Source organism: Coregonus lavaretus (genome assembly GCF_964263955.1).
Source record: "Coregonus lavaretus genome assembly, chromosome: 5".
In the NCBI taxonomy this organism is placed as follows: Eukaryota; Metazoa; Chordata; class Actinopteri; order Salmoniformes; family Salmonidae; genus Coregonus; species Coregonus lavaretus.
In genome coordinates, this window is record NC_139992.1 from 76,217,024 (window position 1) to 76,244,639 (window position 27,616).

Below are 27,616 nucleotides of genomic sequence, written 5' to 3' on the forward strand. Positions count from 1 at the left end.
AGACACAGAGAGAGAGGTTTCCACAGCACAGTCAATGTAGGAGGGAGGGGGAAGGGGGAGGCAGGGAGAAGGGAAGGAGATAGGGAGGGGTGCAGTCGACCTTGAGCTGACTTTGAGGGATGCCTGTGGAATACTGAGTGCCTGGCCCACCCCTTACAGCTCATCCCTCTCTCCTCTCTCATTCTCTCTGTATTGTCATTGGCAATGCCCACCGGACGTGGCACATCAACAACAAATAACCAGAACAAAGTCATTTTGGGGTGTGAGCAGTGGAGATTGGCTGGAGATGTACAGAAGTGATGGAGTGTGTCTGTTATTTGAACGTTTGCCAATGTTTGTCACCAATTGAAGATGAGAGGAAGTTCCTCTGATTCTTTACAGATTCAAATGTTGAATATTTTACTTCACCTGACCCGCTCTCTGGAGTCTCCGAAGGTCTCCTTGAGGTCTTTGAGATCTGGGTAGTAGCTGGCAGGAGGAGAGATCAGCTCCAACAAACCTGAACTGAATTCTGAAGAAAACCTGGGATAGACGCACGCACGCACACAAAAGTTGTCATACTACTTCTGTCCTCTATAAACAGCCAGGGGGATTATCAGACAGGAAACAGTCATCACAAAGACAGGACGCGATGTCACTCACTCTTTCTCCAGTCCAGTAACCACGCTTTGGACGTATTCAGTTTCCGTCTGCAGAGACACAGAATATAATGTTCTTATTTGTATGAAACAGTGTGTGTTTCAATGTGTGTGTGTGTGTGTGTGTGTGTGTGTATATATATGCACACACACACACACACACACACACACACACACAGAGGGAAAAAAGTATTTGATCCCCTGCTGATTTTGTACCACTGACAAAGACATGATCAGTCTATAATTTTAATGGTAGGTTTATTTGAATAGTGAGAGACAGAATAACAACAAAAAAATCCAAAAATGTTATAAATTGATTAGCATTTTAATGAGGGAAAAAAAATATTTGACCCCTCTGCAAAACATGACTTAGTACTTGGTGGCAAAACCCTTGTTGGCAATCACAGAGGTCAGACGTTTCTTGTAGTTGGCCATCAGGTTTGCACACATCTCAGGAGGGATTTTGTCCCACTCTTCTCCAAGTCATTAAGGTTTCAAGGCTGACGTTTGGCAACTCGAACCTTCAGCTCCCTCCACAGATTTTCTATGGGATTAAGGTCTGGAGACTGGCTAGGCCACTCCAGGACCTTAATGTGCTTCTTCTTGTGCCACTCCTTTATTGCCTTAGCCATGTGTTTTGGGTCATTGTCATGCTGGAATACCCATCTACGACCCATTTTCAATGCCCTGGCTGAGGGAAGGAGGTTCTCACCCAATATTTGACGGTACATGGCCCCGTCCATCGTCCCTTTGATACGGTGAAGTTGTCCTGTCCCCTTAGCAGAAAAACACCCCCAAAGCATAATGTTTCCACCTCCATGTTTGACGGTGGGGATGGTGTTCTTGGGGTCATAGGCAGCATTCCTCCTCCTCCAAACACGGCGAGTTGAGTTGACGCCAAAGAGCTCCATTTTGGTCTCATCTGACCACAACACTTTCACCCAGTTCTCCTCTGAATCATTCAGATGTTCATTGGCAAACTTCAGACGGGCATGTATATGTGCTTTCTTGAGCAGGGGGACCTTGCGGGCGCTGCAGGATTTCAGTCCTTCACGGCGTAGTGTGTCACCAATTGTTTTCTTGGTGACTATGGTCCCAGCTGCCTTGAGATCATTGACAAGATCCTCCCGTGTAGTTCTGGGCTGATTCCTCACCATTCTCATGATCATTGCAACTCCACGAGGTGAGATCTTGCATGGAGCCCCAGGCCGAGGGAGATTGACAGTTATTTTGTGTTTCTTCCATTTGCGAATAATCGCACCAACTGTTGTCACCTTCTCACCAAGCTGTTTGGCGATGGTCTTGTAGCCCATTCCAGCCTTGTGTAGGTCTACAATCTTGTCCCTGACATCCTTGGAGAGCTCTTTGGTCTTGGCCATGGTGGAGAGTTTCGAATGTGATTGATTGATTGCTTCTGTGGACAGGTGTCTTTTATACAGGTAACAAGCTGAGATTAGGAGCACTCCCTTTAAGAGTGTGCTCCTAATCTCAGCTCGTTACCTGTATAAAAGACACCTGGGAGCCAGAAATCTTTCTGATTGAGAGGGGGTCAAATACTTATTTCCCAAATAAAAATGCAAATCAATTTATAACATTTTTGACATGCGTTTTTCTGGATTTTTTTGTTGTTATTCTCTCTCACTGTTCAAATAAACCTACCATTAACATTATAGACGGATCATTTCTTTGTCAGTGGGCAAACGTACAAAATCAGCAGGGGATCAAATACTTTTTTCCCCTCACTGTATATACATATACATATACACATATATATATATATATATATACATACATACACACATATATACAGTTGAAGTCGGAAGTTTACATACACGTAGGTTGGAGTCATTAAAACTCGTTTTTCAATCACTCCAGAAATTTCTTGTTAACAAACTATAGTTTTGGCAAGTCGGTTAGGACATCTACTTTGTGCATGACACAAATAATTTTTCCAACAATTGTTTACAGAGATATTATTTCACTTATAATTCACTGTATCACAATTCCAGTGGGTCAGAAGTTTACATACACTAAGTTGACTGTGCCTTTAAACAGCTTGGAAAATTCCAGAAAATGATGTCATGGCTTTAGAAGCTTCTGATAGGCTAATTGACATCATTTGAGTCAATTGGAGGTGTACCTGTGGATGTATTTCAAGGCCTACCTTCAAACTCAGTGCCTCTTTGCTTGACATCATGAGATGTCAAAAGAAATCAACCAAAAAATTGTAGACCTCCACAAGTCTGGGTCATCCTTAGAAGCAATTTCCAAATGCCTGAAGGTACTACGTTCATCTGTACAAACAATAGTACGCAAGTATAAACACCACGGGACCACGCAGCAGTCATACCGCTCAGGAAGGAGACGCGTTCTGTCTCCTAGAGATGAACGTACTTTGGTGCGAAAAGTGCAAATCAATCCCAGAACAACAGCAAAGGACCTTGTGAAGATTCTGGAGGAAACAGGTACAAAAGTATCTATATCCACAGTAAAACGAGTCCTATATCGACATAACCTGAAAGACCGCTCAGCAAGGAAGAAGCCACTGCTCCAAAACCGCCATAAAAAAGCCAGACTACGGTTTGCAACTGCACATGGGGACAAATATCGTACTTTTTAGAGAAATGTCCTCTGGTCTGATGAAACAAAAATAGAACTGTTTGGCCATAATGACCATCGTTATGTTTGGAGGAAAAAGGGGGTTGCTTGCAAGCCGAAGAACACCATCCCAACCGTGAAGCACGGGGGTGACAGCATCATGCTGTGAGGGTGCTTTGCTGCAGGAGGGACTGGTGCACTTCACAAAATAGATGGCATCATCTCAAGACATCAGTCAGGAAGTTAAAGCTTGGTCGCAAATGGGTCTTCCAAATGGACAATGACCCCAAGCATACTTCCAAAGTTGTGGCAAAATGGCTTAAGGACAACAAAGTCAAGGTATTGGAGTGGCCATCACAAAGCCCTGACCTCAGTCCTATAGAAAATGTGTGGGCAGAACTGAAAAAGCCTGTGCGAGCAAGGAGGCCTACAAACCTGACTCAGTTACACCACCTCTGTCAGGAGGAATGGGCCAAAATTCACCCAACTTATTGTGGGAAGCTTGTGGAAGGCTACCCGAAACGTTTGACCCAAGTTAAACAATTTAAAGGCAATGCTACCAAATACTAATTGAGTGTATGTAAACTTCTGAGCCACTGGGAATGTGATGAAAGAAAGAAAAGCTGAAATAAATCATTCTCTCTACTATTATTCTGACATTTCAAATTCTTAAAATAAAGTGGTGATCCTAACTGACCTAAGACAGGGAATTTTTACCAGGATTAAATGTCAGGAATTGTGAAAAACAGAGTTTAAATGTATTTGGCTAAGGTGTATGTAAACTTCCAACTGTATATACACATACACACATATATACACACATATACAGTGGGGGAAAAAAGTATTTAGTCAGCCACCAATTGTGCAAGTTCTCCCACTTAAAAAGATGAGAGAGGCCTGTAATTTTAATCATAGGTACACGTCAACTATGACAGACAAATTGAGGAAAAAAAATCCAGAAAATCACATTTTATGATTTTTTATGAATTTATTTGCAAATTATGGTGGAAAATAAGTATTTGGTCACCTACAAACAAGCAAGATTTCTGGCTCTCACAGACCTGTAACTTCTTCTTTAAGAGGCTCCTCTGTCCTCCACTCGTTACCTGTATTAATGGCACCTGTTTGAACTTGTTATCAGTATAAAAGACACCTGTCCACAACCTCAAACAGTCACACTCCAAACTCCACTATGGCCAAGACCAAAGAGCTGTCAAAGGACACCAGAAACTAAAATTGTAGACCTGCACCAGGCTGGGAAGACTGAATCTGCAATAGGTAAGCAGCTTGGTTTGAAGAAATCAACTGTGGGAGCAATTATTAGGAAATGGAAGACATACAATACCACTGATAATCTCCCTCGATCTGGGGCTCCACGCAAGATCTCACCCCGTTGGGTCAAAATGATCACAAGAACGGTGAGCAAAAATCCCAGAACCACACGGGGGGACCTAGTGAATGACCTGCAGAGAGCTGGGACCAAAGTAACAAAGCCTACCATCAGTAACACACTACGGCGCCAGGGACTCGAATCCTGCAGTGCCAGACGTGTCCCCCTGCTTAAGCCAGTACATGTCCAGGCCCGTCTGAAGTTTGCTAGAGTGCATTTGGATGATCCAGAAGAGGATTGGGAGAATGTCATATGGTCAGATGAAACCAAAATATAACTTTTTGGTAAAAACTCAACTCGTCGTGTTTGGAGGACAAAGAATGCTGAGTTGCATCAAAAGAACACCATACCTACTGTGAAGCATGGGGGTGGAAACATCATGCTTTGGGGCTGTTTTTCTGCAAAGGGACCAGGACGACTGATCCATGTAAAGGAAAGAATGAATGGGGCCATGTATCGTGAGATTTTGAGTGAAAACCTCCTTCCATCAGCAAGGGCATTGAAGATGAAACGTGGCTGGGTCATTCAGCATGACAATGATCCCAAACACACCGCCCGGGCAACGAAGGAGTGGCTTCGTAAGAAGCATTTCAAGGTCCTGGAGTGGCCTAGCCAGTCTCCAGATCTCAACCCCATAGAAAATCTTTGGAGGGAGTTGAAAGTCTGTGTTGCCCAGCGACAGCCCCAAAACATCACTGCTCTAGAGGAGATCTGCATGGAGGAATGGGCAACAATACCAGCAACAGTGTGTGAAAACCTTGTGAAGACTTAGAGAAAATGTTTGACCTGTGTCATTGCCAACAAAGGGTATATAACAAAGAATTGAGAAACTTTTGTTATTGACCAAATACTTATTTTCCACCATAATTTGCAAATAAATTCATTAAAAATCCTACAATGTGATTTTCTTTTTAAAAAATCTCAATTTGTCTGTCATAGTTGACGTGTACCTATGATGAAAATTACAGGCCTCTCTCATCTTTTTAAGTGGGAGAACTTGCACAATTGGTGGCTGACTAAATACTTTTTTTCCCCACTGTATACACACACACACACACACACACACACATACATATATATATATATGTGAGAGTGAGTGAGTGAGTGAGTGAGTGAGAGAACGTGCACGTGAGCATTGGCGTGAGAGTATGATAATTTTTCCCCCCACCTCTCCAACGAAGACGATGATGACACAGTCGAGTTTCTCCTCAGGTGAGAGCTTGTCGATGAGCGAGTGCAGAGTCTCGGCCAGGTACGACTTCACTTTACGCTTTACGGTAGGAATACCCATCACCATGGAGACTGGGCGGAAATGAGAGGACCCGGGTAAGAACAGGGTCAGACCATAGAGGAAGAAACACAGGCAGAGAACAGGACGTGTTAAATGTGGTAACTCTTAAGTCGCATTGTATTTTAAGAAAACAAACATTTTCAGTTCATGGAGGGCAGAAGTTCAACTAAGGAAAGAGAGAGAGAGAGAGAGAGAGAGAGAGAGAAAGAGACAGACAGAGAGAGCAAGGGAGATGGGTGAGACAGCAGCTACTGTTATTCTCCTGGCTATCAGTCCTACCGTATGTGTCCTGAAGGGGGAAGAGAGACAGTTCTGTACCTTAGATGGGGAGATTCAGTGAAAACCACACCACACTGGAATAGAAGAGACTGTACTACAGACATATCACTCCATTTGTACTACACAGACACAATAGGCCCAGGGATCCCTTCTCTGGGGAACAGGGCTGCGTGTGTGCACTACTCAATAGCACTCTGCTCTTCATTCTCGCTGAGGACCACATTATTTACTCCCTCGCTCCCACCCTCTCTTTCTTATTTTAGACTGGCGAGCGTGGGATGTTTGCCTTTCAAAATTCAAATTGTGGGGCAGAAAAAGGAAAATATTCACATGTATTCTTTCTCCCCAAAACAATATCCTTCTGCACCAGGAGTGAGAATGAGAACAACAGTGACTGTAGCACTATGGTACAGAACTTCACATCTACAGTGTGTGGGTGTTTATTCTCTATTATGGTGCCAATATGGAGAGTAGCTCTAGGGCAAACACTGGAAAATAAGGGGGAACGGTCAGGGAAGACAATTCACAGACTGAAAGACTGTGAATGAATGAGTGTGTGTGTGTGTGTGTGTGTGAGTGAGAGAGAGAGAGCGCGAGAGAAGGAGAGAGCAAGACAGAGAGAGCGAGAGCGAGAGAGAGAGAGAGAGAGAGAGTGCGAGATCTGAGAGACAAGGCAAGAAGGGCCCTGTATGCCATCAAAAGGAACAAAATTTGACCTACCAATTAGGATCTGGCTAAAAATACTTGAATCAGTTATAGAACCCATTGCCCTTTATGGTTGTGAGGTCTGGGGTCCACTCACCAACAACAAATTGAGACTCTGCATGCAGAATTCTGCAAAAATATCCTCTGTGTACAACGAAAAACACCAAATAATGCATGCAGAGCAGAATTAGGCCGATACCCACTAATTATCAAAATCCAGAAAAGAGCCGTTAAATTCTATAACCACTTATATTTACATTTTAGTCATTTAGCAGACGCTCTTATCCAGAGCGACTTACAGTTAGTGAGTGCATACATTTTCATACTGGCCCCCCGTGGAAAACGAACCCACAACCCTGGCGTTGCAAGCGCCATGCTCTACCAACTGAGCTACAGGGGACTACACTGAAAAGGAAGCGATTCCCAAACCTTCCATAACAAAGCAATCACCTACAAAGTGATGAACTTGGAGAAGAGTCCCCTAAGTAAGTAAGTGTGGTCCTCTGTAGCTCAATTGGTAGAGCATGGCGCTTGTAACGCCAGGGTAGTGGGTTCGACCCCGGGACCACCCATACGTAAAAATGTATGCACACATGACTGTAAGTCGCTTTGGATAAAAGCGTCTGCTAAATAGCATATTATTTATTTATTATTAAGTAAGCTGGTCCTGGGGCTCTGTTCACAAACACAAACAGACCCCACAGAGCCCCAGGACAACAACAACCCAATTAGACCCAACCAAATCATGAGAAAACAAAAAGAGAATTACTTGGCACATTGGAAAGAATTAACAAAAAAACTGAGCAAACTAGAATGCTATTTGGCTCTAAACAGAGAGTACACAGTGGCAGAATACCTGACCACAGCGACTGACCCAAAATTAAGGAAAGCTTTGACTATGTACAGACTCAGTGAGCATAGCCTTGCTATTGAGAAAGGCCGCCGTAAGCAGACCTGGCTCTCAAGAGAAGACAGGCTATGTGCACACTGCCCACAAAATGAGGTGGAAACTGAGCTGCACTTCCTAACCTGCCAAATGTATGACCATATTAGAGACACATATTTCCCTCAGATTACAGAGATCCACAAAGAATTCGAAAACAAACCCAATTTTGATAAACTGCCTTATCTACTGGGTGAAAAACCACAGTGTGCCATCACAGCAGCAAGATTAGCAAGATTTGTGACCGGTTGCCACAAGAAAAGGGCAACCAGTGAAGAACAAACACCATTGTAAATACAACCCATATTTATGTTTATTTATTTTCCCATTTGTACTTTAACTATTTGCACATTGTTACAACACTGTATATATATATATACACATAATATGACATTTGAAATGTCTTTATTCTTGTGGAACTTCTGAGTGTAATGTTTACTGTTAATGTTTACTGTTTATTTCACTTTTGTTTACTATCTACTTCACTTGCTTTGGCAATGTTAACATATGTTTCCTATGCCAATTAAGCCCTTAAATTGAATTGAATTGAGAGAGAGATGAAAGTGGTGGAGTGTGATCTGTGCAGCATGGAGAGTCGGTCCTTGTTTTGCTTTGTGTCCCTTCACACAGCACAGAACAGCACAGAGACACACAGGACCAGGAAAGTAGGTTGAGGATGAAAGGAGAGAGATTAGGGAGAGGAAAAGAGACCAAGAAAAGAGTGTGAGGCAGAGCGAGAGAGAGCGACATAGGGAGGAAGAAAGAGAGAAGCTGGTGAGAGGGAGAACACAAGTGCAAATGGAAGCTAAAGGGACACAATGAGGGAGGGGGGAAACAAACACTCACCAAAACCATCCCTCCCTCCAGTTTTGTTTACTTCTCATGCCATCACTCAACCCCTTTCTCCCCCCATCATCTCTCTCAGAAAAGAACCCTAATCATCACATCCATCTGTGCCTCAGCTCCTCTGACAGAGGAATGGTGATTGGTGAGCTGACGTCTGCGTACAAACAGAATGGGGCGGGGGGTGTATGTGTGTCCAGTGTGTGCATGGGTGTATAGTAAGGCCTAGTAGAGATAGAGGGGTGATGTGTTTGAGTTTAGATCCTAGACAAGGGATCAACTAGATTCAGCCGCGGGCCAATTATTTATTGAGCGGATGGTCAGGGGGCCGGAACATGTAATTTTGTTGCTCAGAAAACTTAGGGGACAAAATAAAACCACCCGCGAGCCAAATAGAGCCAGTTGGGGAACCCCGTCCTAGATCCTAAGCCCCTCAGACACCAGATCCAATACCAGTAGGGATTAATGGACCTCAAGGCAATCAGCTTCCCCCTGCTAACTGCTAGCTAGGCTAGTACATAACACTCAAACATCAGGCTACATGGCAATCATCGTCAATCACTCATTCCCAAACAATTATATAAAAATAGAACATACAAAACGATAGACAAATGTACCAAAATAAAACCAGAATACATATGAATAGATACAATACACACAGTCTTTATGTTCCCTATGAGTCATGCCTAAAAGACAGGCTGGAGAGAGAAAGTCCCTCCTACTCCCATTCTCTCATCATCTTTTTCATTAACTTTTTTTCTCTCTCCATCTCGCTCTCTGCATTCAGATGTCCCAATTTGCACTGCTTTAAATAACCCTAATGTCAAACACCCTCTCTCACACACACACACACACACACACACACAGAGAGAGAGAGACAGCGAGCGAGAGAGAGAGAGAGAGAGAGAGAGACAGAGAGAGAGAGAGAGACAGAGAGAGACAGAGAGAGACAGAGAGAGACAGAGAGAGACAGAGAGAGACAGAGAGAGACAGAGAGAGAGAGAGACAGAGAGAGAGAGAGAGAGAGAGAGAGAGAGAGAGAGAGAGAGAGAGAGAGAGAGAGAGAGAGAGACAGAGAGACAGAGACAGAGAGACAGAGACAGAGAGAGAGAAATTGAGGAAGAGAGAACGGAAAGAGAATGAGAGGGAGAGATGAGAGGATAGAGAGTGAAAGACTTGATGAGAGAGGGGGAGATTGAGAGGGGAGGGCCGGTAGGGAGCTCTTGACCCTAAACCAAGTTATTGTCCATCACTTGTTAGATATTAACTGAATTGTTAGATACTACTGCACTGTCGGCGCTAGGAACACAACAGTACACCCGCAACAACATCTGCTAAATATGTGTATGTGACCAATAAAATTTGATTTGTCAGGAGAGCAGCAGCACAACAACCACAACATGTTTCCATACAGTATGACCCCCCCCCACACCAGAACACAAAAACAACTCTCAGGCTAAACTAATCAGCCAATAACGGCAACAAAGGAGCAGGCATCACAGTGGAGTAGGATGTCAACAGACACCCTATGAGAGGATCAGAGCCTCTACCTCAGAGAAAAACCAGACAAAGAGCTATCAAAAGGCTTCAAAAGACCTGTCTGCATCCACAGATGACACACATGTTACACACATAACACCAAAAAACTGTTGTCTTCCTCTTTCTTTGTCTCAGAGTCCGTCTGGGCAAACATCAAACTGATGTCACTGGGCTTTGATGAGACAAAGGAGATACAAGAGACACAGTGTTGTGTGTTTGTTCCAAACTGCCAGCTAGTGTCCTCCACCCTTTAGAACATGTATGTCCTCCCTAAAGCCTGTCTAGTCACTGGGAAGTCCAATTAGTCATGTTAACACTCTCCTCACCTTACTTACCGGCCCTTGACCCTGCTCATCCTCCTAACCCTGTCTAACACACACACACCTCTTTAGGAGAATGTGATATAGTGACCATGCTGTGTAGGACAATAGGGGTCTGAGTGAGACTGGGGCCTAGATTGGCCTCCGGGCTACAATAGCAAGACTAATCGCTCACCACTATGCCTGAAGTCACAAACACACACTGACCTCAAAAGGTCCTGATGGGAGGCCGTGTAACACACTAGCCTAGGACAGGGCTGACAATAGGAATGTGTGTGCGAGCGAGCGTGTGTCTCTCTTACCTCCGGTGCGGCCCATGCCCACCTGGACAGCGGGTTGCAGGCTGCCCTCATTGTTGAGCAGGTGAGGCATGTGGTGGTAGATGTTCGGCACCTGAAGGGGCTTCCTACTGGCTAGCTCCTTCAGCAGCTTCTGGGTCTCATCTGCCATAATCATACAGGAAGGAATCGGAGATGGTAGAATGGTTGAGAATGATATTTACAACTGGTCGAATGGTTGAGAATGATACTTACAACTGGTAGAATGGTTGAGAATCATAAAATTACAACTGGTAGAATAGTTGGGGGGGGGGGGGATGGGTTGTAATGGAAATCAATTTTAGATCCCCACAAGGATAGTAAAATATATGGTGTGTGTACCTGAGAAGTTGGCGAGAGCGTCCTTACTGCCGTTAGTCTCAGCGATGGCCCGTCTGAACTGCTCCAGGATGTTGTTGAGCTCTGAGGAGCGCTGCAGGGTCCGGTGCTCGGCCACACGGAGGCGCTCTTTCAGGGCATGGAACTCCCTCTGGTACGCTACCAACTTCTCTATAGGGACAGAGAGAGGGGAAGGATTAGTTATCCTGCTCTTTATTCCAACATTAACTCTCACTGTGTCCCAGTGTAGGCTAATAGTCATGTAACAACTTCTAATACAAAATAGATTATTAAGTGTTGTAAGAACCTTTACAAACTGTGGGGGCAGTATACTTCCCCTTTAGTGCTGTGGTAGTAGATAGTGTTGTCATATCTTGAAAATACTGAGTATTATGTGGTGGTGGTTTAGTGTTATGAGAAACCCTGTTCCTGGTACTGTTATCTGGACTGGGGAGTTGAAGGAAGGTTATCAGAAGGTTGAGGGGAGGTTGTGGTCAGAAAGGAGGAGATGGACAGGGGTAAGTGCTCCTGCCTGGGTTTTACTGAGAAACCAGCCTGTTATACAGTGTGTGTCTTTGTCTCCTCCTTTTTGATATGTATGTGTGTGTGCATACGTGCAAGAGAGAAAGTGTGCACCTCAACCTTCCTAAGCCCAAGTCAACATGCGAGGATTAGCTCCACTAAGACAATGCTCTTATATAATTCATACAAGAAGCTAGACCACACACAGCAATGTGGAAATGTGAATGAATGTCTCAGAATGTACAGTAGTTATTTTTGTGCATATGCAAGTGTGTTCTCGTTTTTTTCTTTCCTCAGACTCACTCTTCCTAGTACTCCCTCCATCTATCAAGCTATCTTTCCATCTCTTTATCCCCCTCTACCTAAGGTTGTTAAAACTGAAGAAAAAAACCTGACGATAAGCATAGAGTAATAGGTGGTTATGTTGCCCTTAGTGGACGGTATTGAAGGCATCCCCCGATGTACTGGGGACCAGGACAAACATTGAATACTGAAGTCTATCTGCTGTGATCTCGCTGCAACTACGGGGGATACAAGGCGCAACGAGGCGCAATGAGAGAGTATGGTGCTGAAGCACGAAATCGACGGTGTATGATAGGCAGCCTAGTCTTTGCAAGTCTGATCTGCAATGGATTTGTTATAATGTTTATACTGGTCACAAACTGTGTGGTAGTCTTTTCAACATTTGATTGAGCAAAAGTTGTGTGCTTAAGGAAATAGACGCTTGGCTCAAATAGAAGCCTGTCTCTAATAAGCGCTGGTTGTGTTCAGTGATTGAAGCATATAAACGGCTGGGCTATTAGTGAAAGTTTTACGGTACACAATTACAACACACTCAGTCTAGAATCATGACATTGCTGTGTGTGTGTGTGTGTGTGTGTGTCCCCTCCCTAGCCTGCACGGTTGTTTCCCTCTAACCATAGAGAGGAAGCAGGTGCAGGGAGCCGCCCAGAATCAACAGTATGTGGTGTTGCTAGAGAGGAAATGCTGAAGAACCTGCCTGTTCTGAGACGCAGCACACAATGAGAGAACACACCACCCTAACAGAAAGTCTCCTTGAGTTATTCACTCTCTGACAGGATCAATAACACACACCCACACCTCTTTGTTGGCAGTGAAAGAAAAAATTAATATCACATGTTGTGAAAACACACACAGCCTTTATGATGTGCAGTCAAAATCACTACCACACATAGGCTACTAGCAACATACACTCCAAAATGCAGTTAATGACTTTGCACACCTACAGTTGAAGTCGGAAGTTTACATACACTTAGGTTGGAGTCATTAAAACTCGTTTTTCAACCACTCCACAAAATGTCTTGTTAACAAACTATAGTTTTGGCAAGTCGGTAAGGACATCTACTTTGTGCATGACACGTAATTTTTCCAACAATTGTTTACAGACAGATTATTTCACTTATAATTCACTGTATCACAATTCCAGTGGGTCAGAAGTCTACATACATTAAGTTGACTGTGCCTTTAAACAGCTTGGAAAATTCCAGAAAATGTCATGCTTTAGAAGCTTCTGATAGGCTAATTGACATCATTTGAGTCAATTGGAGGTGTACCTGTGGATATATTTCCACAAATCTGGTTCATCCTTGGGAGCAATTTCAAAACGCCTGAAGGCACCACGTTCATCTGTACAAACAATAGTACCCAAGTATAAACACCATGGGACCACGCAGCGTCATACTGCTCAGGAAGGAGACGTGTTCTGTCTCCTAGAGATGAACGTACTTTGGTGCGAAAAGTGCAAATCAATCCCAGAACAGCAGCAAATGACATTGTGAAGATGCTGGAGGAAACCGGTACAAATGTATCTATATCCACAGTAAAACGAGTCCTATATCGTCATAACCTGAAAGGCCGCTCAGCAAGGAAGAAGCCACTGCTCCAAAACCGCCATAAAAAAAGCCAGACTACGGTTTGCAACTGCACATGGGGACAAAGATCATACTTTTTGGAGAAATGTCCTCTGGTCTGATGAAACAAAAATAGAACTGTTTGGCCATAATGACCATCGTTATGTTTGGAGGAAAAAGGCAGTGGCTTGCAAGCCGAAGAACACCATCCTAACCGTGAAGCAAGGGGGTGGCAGCATCATGCTGTGGGGGTGCTTTGCTGCAGGAGGGCCTGGTGCACTTCACAAAATAGATGGCATCATGAGGAAGGAAAATGATGTGGATACATTGAAGTAACATCAAGACATCAGTCAGGAAGTTAAAGCTTAGTCACAAATGGGTCTTCCAAATGGACAATGACCCCAAGCATACTTCCAAAGTTGTGGCAAAATGGCTTAAGGACAACAAAGTCAAGGTATTGGAGTGGCCATCACAAAGCCCTGACCTCAATACTATAGAAAATGTGTGGGCAGAACTGAAAAAGCCTGTGCGAGCAAGGAGGCCTACAAACCTGACTCAGTTACACCACCTCTGTCAGGAGGAATGGGCCAAAATTCACCCAACTTATTGTGGGAAGCTTGTGGAAGGCTACCCGAAACGTTTGACCCAAGTTAAACAATTTAAAGGCAATGCTACCAAATACTAATTGAGTGTATGTAAACTTCTGACCCACTGGGAATGTGATGAAAGAACTAAAAGCTGAAATAAATAATTCTCTACTATTATTCTGATATTTCACATTCTTAAAATAAAGTGGTGATCCTAACTGACCTAAAACAGGGAATTTCTACTAGGATTAAATGTCAGGAATTGTGAAAAATTGAGTTTAAATGTATTTGGCTAAGGTGTATGTAAACTTCCGACTTCAACTGTACTTCCTACCGTGACACTGACCTTGTGTGTGTGACTTCCATACCCCTCACTGATTTATGCTGCTGACGGTGTGTTCATGAGTGCTGAAGAGGTACATATGCAGTTTTAGTGTGTGTGTGTGTGTGTGTGTGTGTGACATTATTTATGTGGGTGGCTGAGTTAACTTGATGCTGAAATGTTCTCACTTTCCCTCTCTCTAAGTGTCCTCTTCATCTTGAGATCCAGGCATCTCTCCAAAGTTCCAATCAGGTCAATTGATTTTCTAAAACTATTTTACACCCCCTCTCCAAATATCTCATCTTCGCCTTCACAGCAACACCCTGTATATGGGCAGGAGACACTAATAGTTCCCATACAACACGTTGAGACTGGCACAATAAAAATCAATCTAGACATCCATTAGTGCTTTGTTGTGTGTGTCATACCCATTAGAGAGTAAAAATGGAGAATGTGTGAAGAGGAAAGCAGTTGGTGCGCGTCTGTGAGTGACTGTCTCCCTATTGAGGTGCACCTGCGACTTCCATGCCATCCCACAATGCCTTGCAGCAGCCTGGAGCACGGCAACACGTTTCTAGGCTCTTTTCTTAAAGTAGGTCAGATGTTCCAACACGGAGGGGGGGGGGGGGGGGGGAAATGATGAACACAGACAGAGAAGAGCAGTCAAATCATATTGTGTCTCCAAGCCACTGATGGCTAAGCTGCTAGCCATCAAGCTAACGAAGTTGGTACCAGATGAGTTTTGCAATGGAGCCCTCTTTGTCTGGAGAACTAAATGAACGGTTCCAGCGCTGTAGGAGCTGTATCTATTACGCTTTGTTTCAGGACAAACCGGATCACTCGGAGTTCCAATGCAGCAAATTGTTTACTTGCCAAGGATTATAGGCTTGAGGTGGCTTCCTTGATCACGCAGGTCGCCAGCCTACGTAAGAAACTGGGGAAAACGCAGAGTGGAATGTTCACATTTTCTACACTGGTGGCTGGACGGCGTTCGCGCTTGTTGGATGCGTCTCCGCCTTCTCGTTTGTCGTTATCCGACTGGCCGGTGTTGCCCGGTGCTCCCCCATCTGATAGCGCCGTTGAAGGAGCACAGCATGATGAGAAAGGCAATCAACGATGGTCGCATGTCACGAGCCATGGAAGCCAAAGACAGCAACCTCCCGCAAAACAGTATACACTACCAACGACAGGCCCGGAACGGATACAAACAACTAATAGTTTCGCCGTCCTGGAGCCTGATCTTCCAGCACCTTCGTCGCTGGGGGTGCCTGTGTCTCTGGCCGCAGTGCCTACTACTGCGATTTCGAAGTCGACGTCGGCAACCTTCCGTCCCTGCTCTGGATCGAGCGGGGATTCTCCATCTGTCGGAGGCCTGCATCCTGTGAAGCGTGGGAGTGGGCGGATTTCCTCGTCCTTCTCGCAAGCCGTGATTTTGGGCAGCTCCATGGTAAGAAATGTGATCGTTCCTGGTGCAAAAACAATGTCCTATCCCGGAGCTTGAGTAAATGACATTACTAAGCTGCTCCCGAATGTACTACATCAGGACATGGAAATCGATTCTATCGTAGTCCATGTGGGTTTTAATGACATTATGAAGGGCAGCTCTGAACAGTTGAAACTGGATTTTAAAAGAGCTGATTGACTCTCTGCTAGACACTAACAAAAAACCCATCATATACAGTGGGGGAAAAAAGTATTTAGTCAGCCACCAATTGTGCAAGTTCTCCCACTTAAAAAGATGAGAGGGGCCTGTAATTTTCATCATAGGTACACGTCAACTATGACAGACAAAAAAATCCAGAAAATCACATTGTAGGATTTTTTATGAATTTATTTGCAAATTATGGTGGAAAATAAGTATTTGGTCAATAACAAAAGTTTCTCAATACTTTGTTATATACCCTTTGTTGGCAATGACACAGGTCAAATGTTTTCTGTAAGTCTTCACAAGGTTTTCACACACTGTTGCTTGTATTTTGGCCCATTCCTCCATGCAGATCTCCTCTAGAGCAGTGATGTTTTGGGGCTGTCGCTGGGCAACAGACTTTCAACTCCCTCCAAAGATTTTCTATGGGGTTGAGATCTGGAGACTGGCTAGGCCACTCCAGGACCTTGAAATGCTTCTTACGAAGCCACTCCTTCGTTGCCCGGGCGGTGTGTTTGGGATCATTGTCATGCTGAAAGACCCAGCCACGTTTCATCTTCAATGCCCTTGCTGACGGAAGGAGGTTTTCACTCAAAATCTCACGATACATGGCCCCATTCATTCTTTCCTTTACACGGATCAGTCGTCCTGGTCCCTTTGCAGAAAAACAGCCCCAAAGCATGATGTTTCCACCCCCATGCTTCACAGTAGGTATGGTGTTCTTTGGATGCAACTCAGCATTCTTTGTCCTCCAAACACGACGAGTTGAGTTTTTACCAAAAAGTTCTATTTTGGTTTCATCTGACCATATGACATTCTCCCAATCCTCTTCTGGATCATCCAAATGCACTCTAGCAAACTTCAGACGGGCCTGGACATGTACTGGCTTAAGCAGGGGGACACGTCTGGCACTGCAGGATTTGAGTCCCTGGCGGCGTAGTGTGTTACTGATGGTAGGCTTTGTTACTTTGGTCACAGCTCTCTGCAGGTCATTCACTAGGTCCCCCCGTGTGGTTCTGGGATTTTTGCTCACCGTTCTTGTGATCATTTTGACCCCACGGGGTGAGATCTTGCTTGGAGTCCCAGATCGAGGGAGATTATCAGTGGTCTTGTATGTCTTCCATTTCCTAATAATTGCTCCCACAGTTGATTTCTTCAAACCAAGCTGCTTACCTATTGCAGATTCAGTCTTCCCAGCCTGGTGCAGGTCTACAATTTTGTTTCTGGTGTCCTTTGACAGCTCTTTGGTCTTGGCCATAGTGGAGTTTGGAGTGTGACTGTTTGAGGTTGTGGACAGGTGTCTTTTATACTGATAACAAATTCAAACAGGTGCCATTAATACAGGTAACGAGTGGAGGACAGAGGAGCCTCTTAAAGTAGAAGTTACAGGTCTGTGAGAGCCAGAAATCTTGCTTGTTTGTAGGTGACCAAATACTTATTTTCCACCATAATTTGCAAATAAATTCATTAAAAATCCTACAATGTGATTTTCACTTTCTCAATTTGTCTGTCATAGTTGACGTGTACCTATGATGAAAATTACAGGCCTCTCTCATCTTTTTAAGTGGGAGAACTTGCACAATTGGTGGCTGACTAAATACTTTTTTTCCCCACTGTATATATAATACAGTTGAAGTCGGAAGTTTACATACACCTCAGCCAAATACATTTAAACTCAGTTTTTCACAATTCCTGACATTTAATCACCACTTTATTTTAAGAATGTGAAATGTCAGAATAATAGTAGAGAATTATTTATTTCAGCTTTTATTTATTTCATCACATTCCCAGTGGGTCAGAAGTTTACATACACTCAATTAGTATTTGTTGCATTGCCTTTAAATTGTTTAACTTGGGTCAAACGTTACGGGTAGCCTTCCACAAGCTTCCCACAATATATTGGATGAATTTTGGACCATTCCTCCTGAAAGAGCCAGTTTATGCCAAGTGTGCAAAGCTGTCATCAAGGCAAAGGGTGGCTATTTGAAGAATCTCAAATATACAATATATTTTGATTTGTTTAACACTTTTTTGGTTACTACATGATTCCATATGTGTTATTTCCTAGTTTTGATATCTTCACTATTATTCTACAATGTAGAAAATAATAAAAATAAAGAAAAACCCTTGATTGAGTAGGTGTTCTAAAACCTTTGACCGGTAGTGTATATACACATAGCTTAGGCTATAAAAACATTACCTTTCGTTTCCCCTGGCCCGGATGGGATCAGAGCGCATAGGCTTCTCTAGGCCAGTGGTTCCTTTTTTAAAAAGGAACTCAGTCCAGCTTTCAACTTTCTCTTGAAAGTTGTAATAGTAGAATGCACAAGATGCAATTTTGAATTTTGGTAGTGCATCATCAGTTTTCCTTTTGTCATGTCAGTCATTACATACCTTAAAGAGCCATTTATAACTTGTCAGAAATGACCAGACCAAAACAAAGTATTTTTGCTAGGTTTTTCAGCCCATAGAATTTGTAGTAATGTTCGAGTCTTTCAAATATCACATGAATACACATTAGACATGGCAAATTGTATAGAATTGCAAGAAAATTAGCTTTACAACTGCAACATTTTCTATGCATCCCATGACAAAAATGTGTAGAATTTTTTTTTTTGTTTTTTTTAAATTATTAGTTTCCTTTTTTATTTTAAATTTTTTTTTGGGGGGGGGGGAATGGATCAGCTTAATATTGCAGATATATTGTATCTTCTATCAATGTAATTGTCTGCATCACTTCCAATCCCCCATGTTTTTATTTTATTTTTTATATATATATTCCCCTTTATTACTTTTCAACCCCACCATCCTTTCCCTACTTGGAGTAAATTAGTGAACAACAACGCCCAGGCCTCTACTTCCGGTCTATACTTACTATCTACACCTTATGGACAGAGTTAATTTTACAATAATTCTATATATATATATATATATATATATATGTGTTTTTCTCTAGCTGGAGGTAAGCTTCTCATATGGTGTTGAGTAAAGCTTAACCATGTATTAGATCGTAGGTAGGTAGTTAGCTGTAGTTAGGTATTGTATTTATCATAGGTTAGTATTGTTGTTATTGTAGGTTTCCGTAGGTAATTGTAGGTTCGTATCGAAGCACGAGGCTAGCTAGCTAACGGGTAGCTACTGGTAACGATTAGCAACGCTAGAGAGCTGGTCCCAATGTTAATGTAGTGCTAGCCAACGTTTAATTTTTGCTTAACCATGTATTAGATCGTAGGTAGGTAGTTAGCCGTAGTTAGGTATTGTATTTATTATAGGTTAGTATTGTTGTTATTGTAGGTTTCCGTAGGTAATTGTAGGTTAGTATCGAAGCACGAGGCTAGCTAGCTAACGGGTAGCTACTGGTAACGATTAGCAACGCTAGAGAGCTGGTCCCAATGTTAATGTAGTGCTAGCCAACGTTTAATTTTTGCTTAACCATGTATTAGATCGTAGGTAGGTAGTTAGCCGTAGTTAGGTATTGTATTTATTATAGGTTAGTAATGTTGTTATTGTAGGTTTCCGTAGGTAATTGTAGGTTAGTATCGAAGCACGAGGCTAGCTAGCTAGCGGGTAGCTACTGGTAACGATTAGCAACGCTGGAGAGCTGGTTCCAATGTTAATGTAGTCCTAGCCAACGTTAAATTTTTTTTTTGCTGCGTTATGAAAGGAACTAGACACGGACTTGAATTATCTGTTTAGTGTGCTAACACACTCTTGGCAGTTTGTTGTAACCAAGTATTGATGCTAAATTGTGTGTTAATGGATGCTAGCTTGCAAGTTAGCTACGGCGTCATAGCTAGGCATCGTGGGTTGTTGTGTGTAGTTACTGTGTCTTGGCAGTGCCGGCTGTAGCACGAAGCGAGCTACCTAGCCGTTTTTTCGAACAGAGTCAGAGTCAACACAATAGCCATTGTGTGCCGGGTGTAGCACGAAGCTAGCTAGCTAGCCGTTCTTCAAACAAAGTCAACACAGTGGCCATTGCTAGCTACCCAACACGACCAGCTAACTGTACGGTAGTAGCTAAATACAATATACTTGTCCTAGCTAGCCAACGTCTAATCATTGCTGCGTCATGAAAGGAACTTGACACAGACACGAATGATCTGTTTAGTGTGTTATCACACTATTGGTGGTTTGTTGTGACCAAGTGTTGGTGCTAAACGGTGTGTTATTGTTATTGGATGCTAGCTTGCTAGTTAGCTATGGTGTCATAGTTGGCTAGCTGAATAAAGTGGGTTGAGTCTATTCCTTTAAACATTGAACCGCTGTGGTTCACAACAATTCTGATTTCTAAAGGCGGAAGTTGGGAGAGTTTTTGTTCGGGTGGTTCAGTGAAACAATTTTAGTTTCTGAGGTAGACGTTTTTGGTGAGGGAGGCCCTGCTCTCTCCGCTCCCAGATGCTTAGCTCATTTCATTCCGATCTCCTCTGCATTTTTGTAGCCATTTGCTACAGCCTGTCAACTATGTCTCTGCCTATCCCTGTTCTCTCCTCTCTGCACAGGCTACACAAACGCACCACACCGCGTGGCTGCTGCCTCTCTAACCTGGTGGTCCCTGCACGCACCACCCACGTGGAGTTCCAGGTCGCAGGCAGCCTCTGGAACTGCCGTTCTGCTGCCAACAAAGCTGACTTCATCCCAGCCTATGCCAACCTCCAGTCCCTCGACTTCCTGGCGCTGACGGAAACATGGATCACCACTGAAAACACTGCTACTCCTACTGCTCTCTCCTCGTCTGACCATGTGTTCTCGCATACCCCGAGAGCATCTGGTCAGAGGGGTGGTGGTACAGGAATCCTCATCTCTCCCAAGTGGACATTCTCAATTTTTCCCCTAACCCATCTGTCTATCTCCTCATTTGAATTCCATGCTGTCACAGTCACTAGCCCATTTAAGCTTAATATCCTTGTCATCTATCGCCCTCCAGGTTCCCTCGGAGAGTTCATCAATGAGCTTGACGCCTTGATAAGTTCCTTCCCTGAGGATGGCTCACCCCTCACAGTTTTGGGGGATTTCAACCTCCCTATGTCCACATTTGACTCATTTCTCTCTGCCTCCTTCTTTCCACTCCTCTCCTCTTTTGACCTCACCCTCTCACCGTCCCCCCCTACTCACAAGGCAGGCAATACGCTTGACCTCATCTTCACTAGATGCTGCTCCTCTACTAATCTCACTGCAACTCCCCTCCATGTCTCCGACCACTACTTTGTTTCCTTTTCTCTCTCGCTCTCCTCCCACACTACTCACTCTGCCCCTACACAGATGGTAATGCGCCGCCGCAACCTTCGCTCTCTCTCTCCCACTACTCTCTCCTCTTCCATCCTATCATCTCTTCCCTCTGCTCAATCCTTCTCCCTCCAATCTCCTGATTCTGCCTCCTCAACCCTCCTCTCCTCCCTTTCTGCATCCTTTGACTCTCTGTGTCCCCTATCCTCCCGGCCGGCTCGGTCCTCCCCTCCAGCTCCGTGGCTTGATGACTCATTGCGAGCTCACAGAACAGAGCTCCGGGCAGCGGAGCGGAAATGGAAGAAAACTAAACTCCCTGCCGACCTGGCATCTTTTCACTCCCTCCTCTCTACATTTTCTTCATCTGTTTCTGCTGCTAAGGCCACCTTCTACCACTCTAAATTCCAAGCATCTGCCTCTAACCCTAGGAAGCTCTTTGCCACATTTTCCTCCCTCCTGAATCCCCCCCCCCCCCCCTCCTCTCTCTCTGTAGATGACTTCGTCAACCACTTTGAAAAGAAGGTTGACGACATCCGATCCTCGTTTGTTAAGTCTAATGACACTGCTGGTCCTGCTCACACTGCCCTACCCTATGCTTTGACTTCTTTCTCCCCTCTCTCTCCAGATAAAATCCTGCGACTTGTGACTGCAGGCCGCCCAACAACCTGCCCGCTTGACCCCATCCCCTCCTCCCTTCTCCAGACCATCTCCGGTGACCTTCTCCCCTACCTCACCTCGCTGATCAACTCATCCTTGACCGCTGGCCATGTCCCTTCCGTCTTCAAGAGAGCGAGAGTTGCTCCCCTTCTCAAAAAACCAACACTCGACCCCACTGATGTCAACAACTACAGACCAGTATCCCTTCTTTCTTTTCTTTCCAAAACTATTGAGCGTGCCGTCTTTAGCCAACTCTCTTGCTATCTCTCTCAGAATGACCTTCTTGATCCAAACCAATCAGGTTTCAGGACTGGTCATTCAACTGAGACTGCTCTTCTCTGTGTCACGGAGACTCTCCGCACTGCTAAAGCTAACTCTCTCTCCTCTGCTCTTGTCCTTCTAGACCTGTCTGCTGCCTTTGATACTGTGAACCATCAGATCCTCCTCTCCACCCTCTCCGAGCTGGGCATCTCCGGCGCGGCTCACTCCTGGATTGCGTCCTACCTGACCGGTCGCTCCTACCAAGTGGCGTGGCGAGAAGCTGTCTCCGCACCACGTGCTCTCACCACTGGTGTCCCCCAGGGCTCAGTTCTAGGCCCTCTCCTTTTCTCCCTATACACCAAGTCACTTGGCTCTGTCATATCCTCACATGGCCTTTCCTATCATTGCTACGCTGACGATACACAACTAATCTTCTCCTTTCCCCCTTCTGATAACCAGGTGGCGAATCGCATCTCTGCATGTCTGGCAGACATATCAGTATGGATGACGGATCACCACCTCAAGCTGAACCCTGGCAAGACGGAGCTGCTCTTCCTCCCGGGGAAGGACTGCCCGTTCCATGATCTCGCCATCACGGTTGACAACTCCGCTGTGTCCTCCTCCCAGAGTGCGAAGAGCCTAGGCGTGACCCTGGACAACACCCTGTCGTTCTCCGCCAACATCAAGGCGGTGACCCGCTCCTGCAGGTTCATGCTCTACAACATTCGGAGAGTACGACCCTGCCTTACACAGGAAGCGGCACAGGTCCTAATCCAGGCACTTGTCATCTCCCGTCTGGACTACTGCAACTCGCTGTTGGCTGGCCTCCCTGCCTGTGCCATTAAACCCCTACAACTCATCCAGAATGCCGCTGCCCGTCTGGTGTTCAACCTTCCCAAGTTCTCTCACGTCACCCCCCTCCTCCGCACACTCCACTGGCTTCCAGTTGAAGCTCGCATCCGCTACAAGACCATGGTGCTTGCCTATGGAGCAGTGAGGGGAACGGCACCTCTGTACCTTCAGGCTCTGATCAGTCCCTACACCCAAACGAGGGCATTGCGTTCATCCACCTCTGGCCTGCTGGCTCCCCTTCCTCTGCGGAAGCATAGCTCCCGCTCAGCCCAGTCAAAACTGTTCGCTGCTCTGGCACCCCAATGGTGGAACAAGCTCCCTCACGACGCCAGGACAGCGGAGTCACTCACCACCTTCCGGAGACATTTGAAACCCCACCTCTTTAAGGAATACCTGGGATAGGATAAAGTGTTCCTTCTAACCCCCCCCCCAAATTGTAAAGTGGTTATCCCACTGGCTATAGGGTGAACGCACCAATTTGGTCCTCTGTAGCTCAGCTGGTAGAGCACGGCGCTTGTAACGCCAAGGTAGTGGGTTCGATCCCCGGGACCACCCATACACAAAAATGTATGCACGCATGACTGTAAGTCGCTTTGGATAAAAGCGTCTGCTAAATGGCATATTATTATTATATTATTATTATTATTAATTTGCGAGTCGCTCTGGCTAAGAGCGTCTGCTAAATGACGTTAATGTGCCCTTGAGCAAGGCACTTAACCCTAATTGCTCCTGTAAGTCGCTCTGGATAAGAGCGTCTGCTAAATGACTAAAATGTAAATGTAAATATATATTTTTTATTTTTATTTTTTATTTTTTTGCTCCTGAACTTCTTCTACTCTCAACCTCTCCGATCATTTTCATGATGTCCATCCGGTTTGCTTCTAAATGCCATATCTTTCTAACTGTGCTCTTTCCCAAAAGCTCCCAACATACAACCTATATACTTATTATGGACACAGTATGCTTACATTATTAGCTATCTTTGTTGTTATTTGTTGTTATTTGTTATTAGTCCCATCCTTCAACTCTATTCAATACCTCCCATCTATCTCTTAACACCATCCATATAGGATTTCTATTTGCCATATATATTTCAACCGTACTGTGATGTTTTACAAAAGTTCTGAACCTTTCTATTCTCATTGCTTCTACAGATTGTGAATTAAAAATAAACATTTTTGCTAAAAGTATTATTATATTATTGATTGATTGACTATGACTTTTCAGATCACCCAGTAATGCTATCTGCAAGGTTAGTTCCAGGTAAATATTGCAATCCTTTAGCCATTCCTGGACCTGTGTCCAAAAACAAGCTACAAATGGACAGAACCAAAACAAAATGATCTAATGATTCTGTCTCTTCACAGCAAAATCTGCAGAGCTGGGAAGATTGTATCCCCCATATAAATAACATTCTATTGGTAGCAAGAATTTCATATAATAATTTAAATTGAAAGATTCTAATTTTTGAATCCGGTGTCGTTTTGCGTGTCAGTTCATAAACACTATGCCATGGGATCGGTACGTCAAAGATCTCTTCCCAACTATTTTGCAATCTATATGGGACGGCTGTCAATCCTTTGGTCCTTAAGTGAAACTGATATACTTTTTTATTTATCACAGTTTTCCTTAACCAATTATGTTCTTTAATGCAAGGCCGACAGACAAGTTCCTTACTTTCTCCCCCTTCAACTTTCCTCTTCCACTTTTGCGGTAAGGCTGCAATTATTTGGTTGTAATTTTGGGTAGAGCAGACATTTCCATATGTTTTTGTTAGCTGCATGTGCGACATAACTCCACCAGTCCTACCGATGATATCATTTACAAAGATTATACCTTTTTTAAACATTCTGTCAAAAAATAAAGGTTTTTTGTCAATTAGTATATTTGAATTTAACCACAATATTTGTTGCATTATTTGTTCTGTCGTTTCTGGAGGATTAAATTGAAATTGCAACCAACTTTCTATGGCTTGTTTTAGAAATAGTGACATTTGGGAGATTATTTCCTTTTCAAATAACTGAAAGTGAGAGGTTGTAATCTGAATAAAGGGAAAAAGGCCTTTCTTGAACAGTGGGTGAGACAATCTTACTAATTTGCTTGAGAACCAGTTCGGATTTAAGTATAACTTTTGGATGACTGAAGATTTTAGTGATAGGTCTAATGCTTTAATATTTAATCATTTCTGTCCTCCGAATTCATATTCATTATATAAATATGCTCTTTTAATTTTGTCTGGCTTGCCGTTCCAAATAAAATTGAATATTTTTTTCTCATATAATTTAAAAAACTGTTTGCTAGGCGTAGGCAAGACCATAAGCAAATAGGTAAACTGGGATAATACTAAAGAGTTAATCAGGGTGATTTTTCCACAAATTGACAGGTATTTTCCTTTCAATGGTAGTAAGACTTTATCTATTTTTGCTAACTTTCTATTAAAATTTATTGAAGTGAGATCATTTATTTCCTTTGGGATATGTATTCCGAGTATATCCACATCACCATCAGACCATTTTATTGGTAAACTACATGGTAATGTAAAAATTGTATTTTTTAGAGATCCAATACGTAATATAGTACATTTGTCATAATTTGGTTTTAATCCAGAGAGGTTAGAAAATGTATCTAGATCCTCTATGAGGCTGTGGAGGGATTCTAGTTGTGGATCTAAAAGAAAACATGAATCATCTGCGTACAATGACACCTTTGTTTTTAAGCCCTGTATTTCTAATCCTCTGATATTATTATTGGATCTGATTTTAATAGCTAACATCTCGATGGCCACAATAAATAGATATGCCGATAGTGGACAACCTTGTTTCACTCCTCTTGACAGTTTAAAACTTTCTGAGAAATAGCCATTATTTACTATTTTACACCTAGGGTTACTATACATGATTTTGACCCATTTTATAAGAGATTCTCCAAAATTGAAATGCTCCAGGCATTTATATATAAACCCCAGTTGAACTTTATCAAATGCCTTTTCGAAGTCTGCTATGAATAGCAGGCCTGGTTTCCCATATTTTCCATAGTGTTCTATTGTTTCCAATACTTGCCTTATATTATCTCCAATGTATCTTCCATGTAAAAAACCTGTCTGATTAGAATGAATAATATCCGACAATACCTTTTTAATTCTATGCACTATACATTTTGCTAGGATTTTTGCATCACAACACTGAAGTGTAAGGGGCCTCCAATTTTGTAAATGGACTGGATCTTTATATTTTCCACTTGTATCCTGTTTCAGTAATAATGAGATCAGACCTTCTTCTTGAGTGTCAGATAATCTACCATTTACATAGGAGTGGTTAAAACATGCTAATAACGGTCCTCTTAGTATATCAAAAAAGGTTTGGTATACCTCGATTGGTATGCCATCCAACCCTGGAGTTTTCCCGGACTTAAAGTCTTTAATTGCATCCAGAAGTTCCTCCTCTGTAATTTCACCTTCACATGAGTCTTTCTGTGTGGCTGTTAATTTGACATTATCAATAGAAAAAAAATCTCTACAATTAGCTTCAGTTAGAGGAGATGGAGGCGACTGAAAAGAAAACATATGCTTAAAGTACTTTGTTTCTTCCTTCAAAATATCATTTGGTGAATTATGGGTGACTCCTGTGTAGAATTGCAGGAAATAAGCTTTAAACCTGCAAAATTCTCTCTCCGCCAACAAGAGGGGTGTGAACAGTTTGTGTCATGAACAGTGCTTGTGCCCATAGAAATAGACATGGCCAGGGATGTTCCCCAATGATGGAAGGGGGGCCTGAGTGAAAAAGTTTGGGAAGCCCTGTTCTAGGCTACCTGCAGCTGTGGTTATCAGTAGGCTACAGTTGATCCGACTGAAGCACCGACTAATTGTGCATGTTTAATCATGAGGAATGTAGAATTTATTTGGTGGCGGGTATGAGCTTCCATATAAAAAAAAACAGCTAATCGCCGTGAATTCACTTACACCCACGTTCAGTTGCAATTTGCTTTTACCGCATGTAATGATCTACATGATATTGATCAAAATTAAACCCGGTTTGTTGTAATGTTGTAAGGTAGGTCTACTGTAGTTTTATATTCATACGAGGGTTAATCGTTAAAATTGTTGATAGGCAAACGTTACTTGTTGAAGGCTATAGCTGTGTTCGAATGCTCATACTAACCGCGCTATTTGTGACGTAAATTGAGTATGTAGTATGCTTATTGGTCATAGTATGGATATAGTTAGTATGTCAATTTCCCAGATGTCGTACTATATTCGCCAAAATACGTACGATTTCCGTTATTTTAGGGCCCTTATTTTAGGGCCCATAATGCAATTCTTCCGAAATTGGCGTGGCTTCACAACGGTTTCAGCTTTGAAGAAAATGCCCGAAAATATGCAGCCCGAGTCCGACGAGAGCGGATACAAATTAATTGCTTTAACTAATTATGACAAATGTTAAGAAAATGTTGAGCAATGTAATAAAGTAATGGCTTT

General features: G+C 43.4%; 1 protein-coding gene across 1 annotated transcript in view; it reads right to left on the reverse strand.

The window, feature by feature from the left end:
- LOC311129159 (alpha-1,3-mannosyl-glycoprotein 4-beta-N-acetylglucosaminyltransferase A-like) overlaps positions 1 to 27,616 on the reverse strand; it is a 61,595-nt gene that overhangs the window by 6,990 nt on the left and 26,989 nt on the right. Inside the window, exons 3-7 of the mRNA XM_084161466.1 lie at positions 11,206 to 11,373; positions 10,849 to 10,989; positions 5,795 to 5,928; positions 643 to 689; positions 409 to 522 (exon numbers count right to left, since the gene is read on the reverse strand). Coding sequence (XP_084017592.1) covers positions 409 to 522; positions 643 to 689; positions 5,795 to 5,928; positions 10,849 to 10,989; positions 11,206 to 11,373 — 604 coding nt within the window. The remainder of the gene's footprint in view (positions 1 to 408; positions 523 to 642; positions 690 to 5,794; positions 5,929 to 10,848; positions 10,990 to 11,205; positions 11,374 to 27,616) is intronic.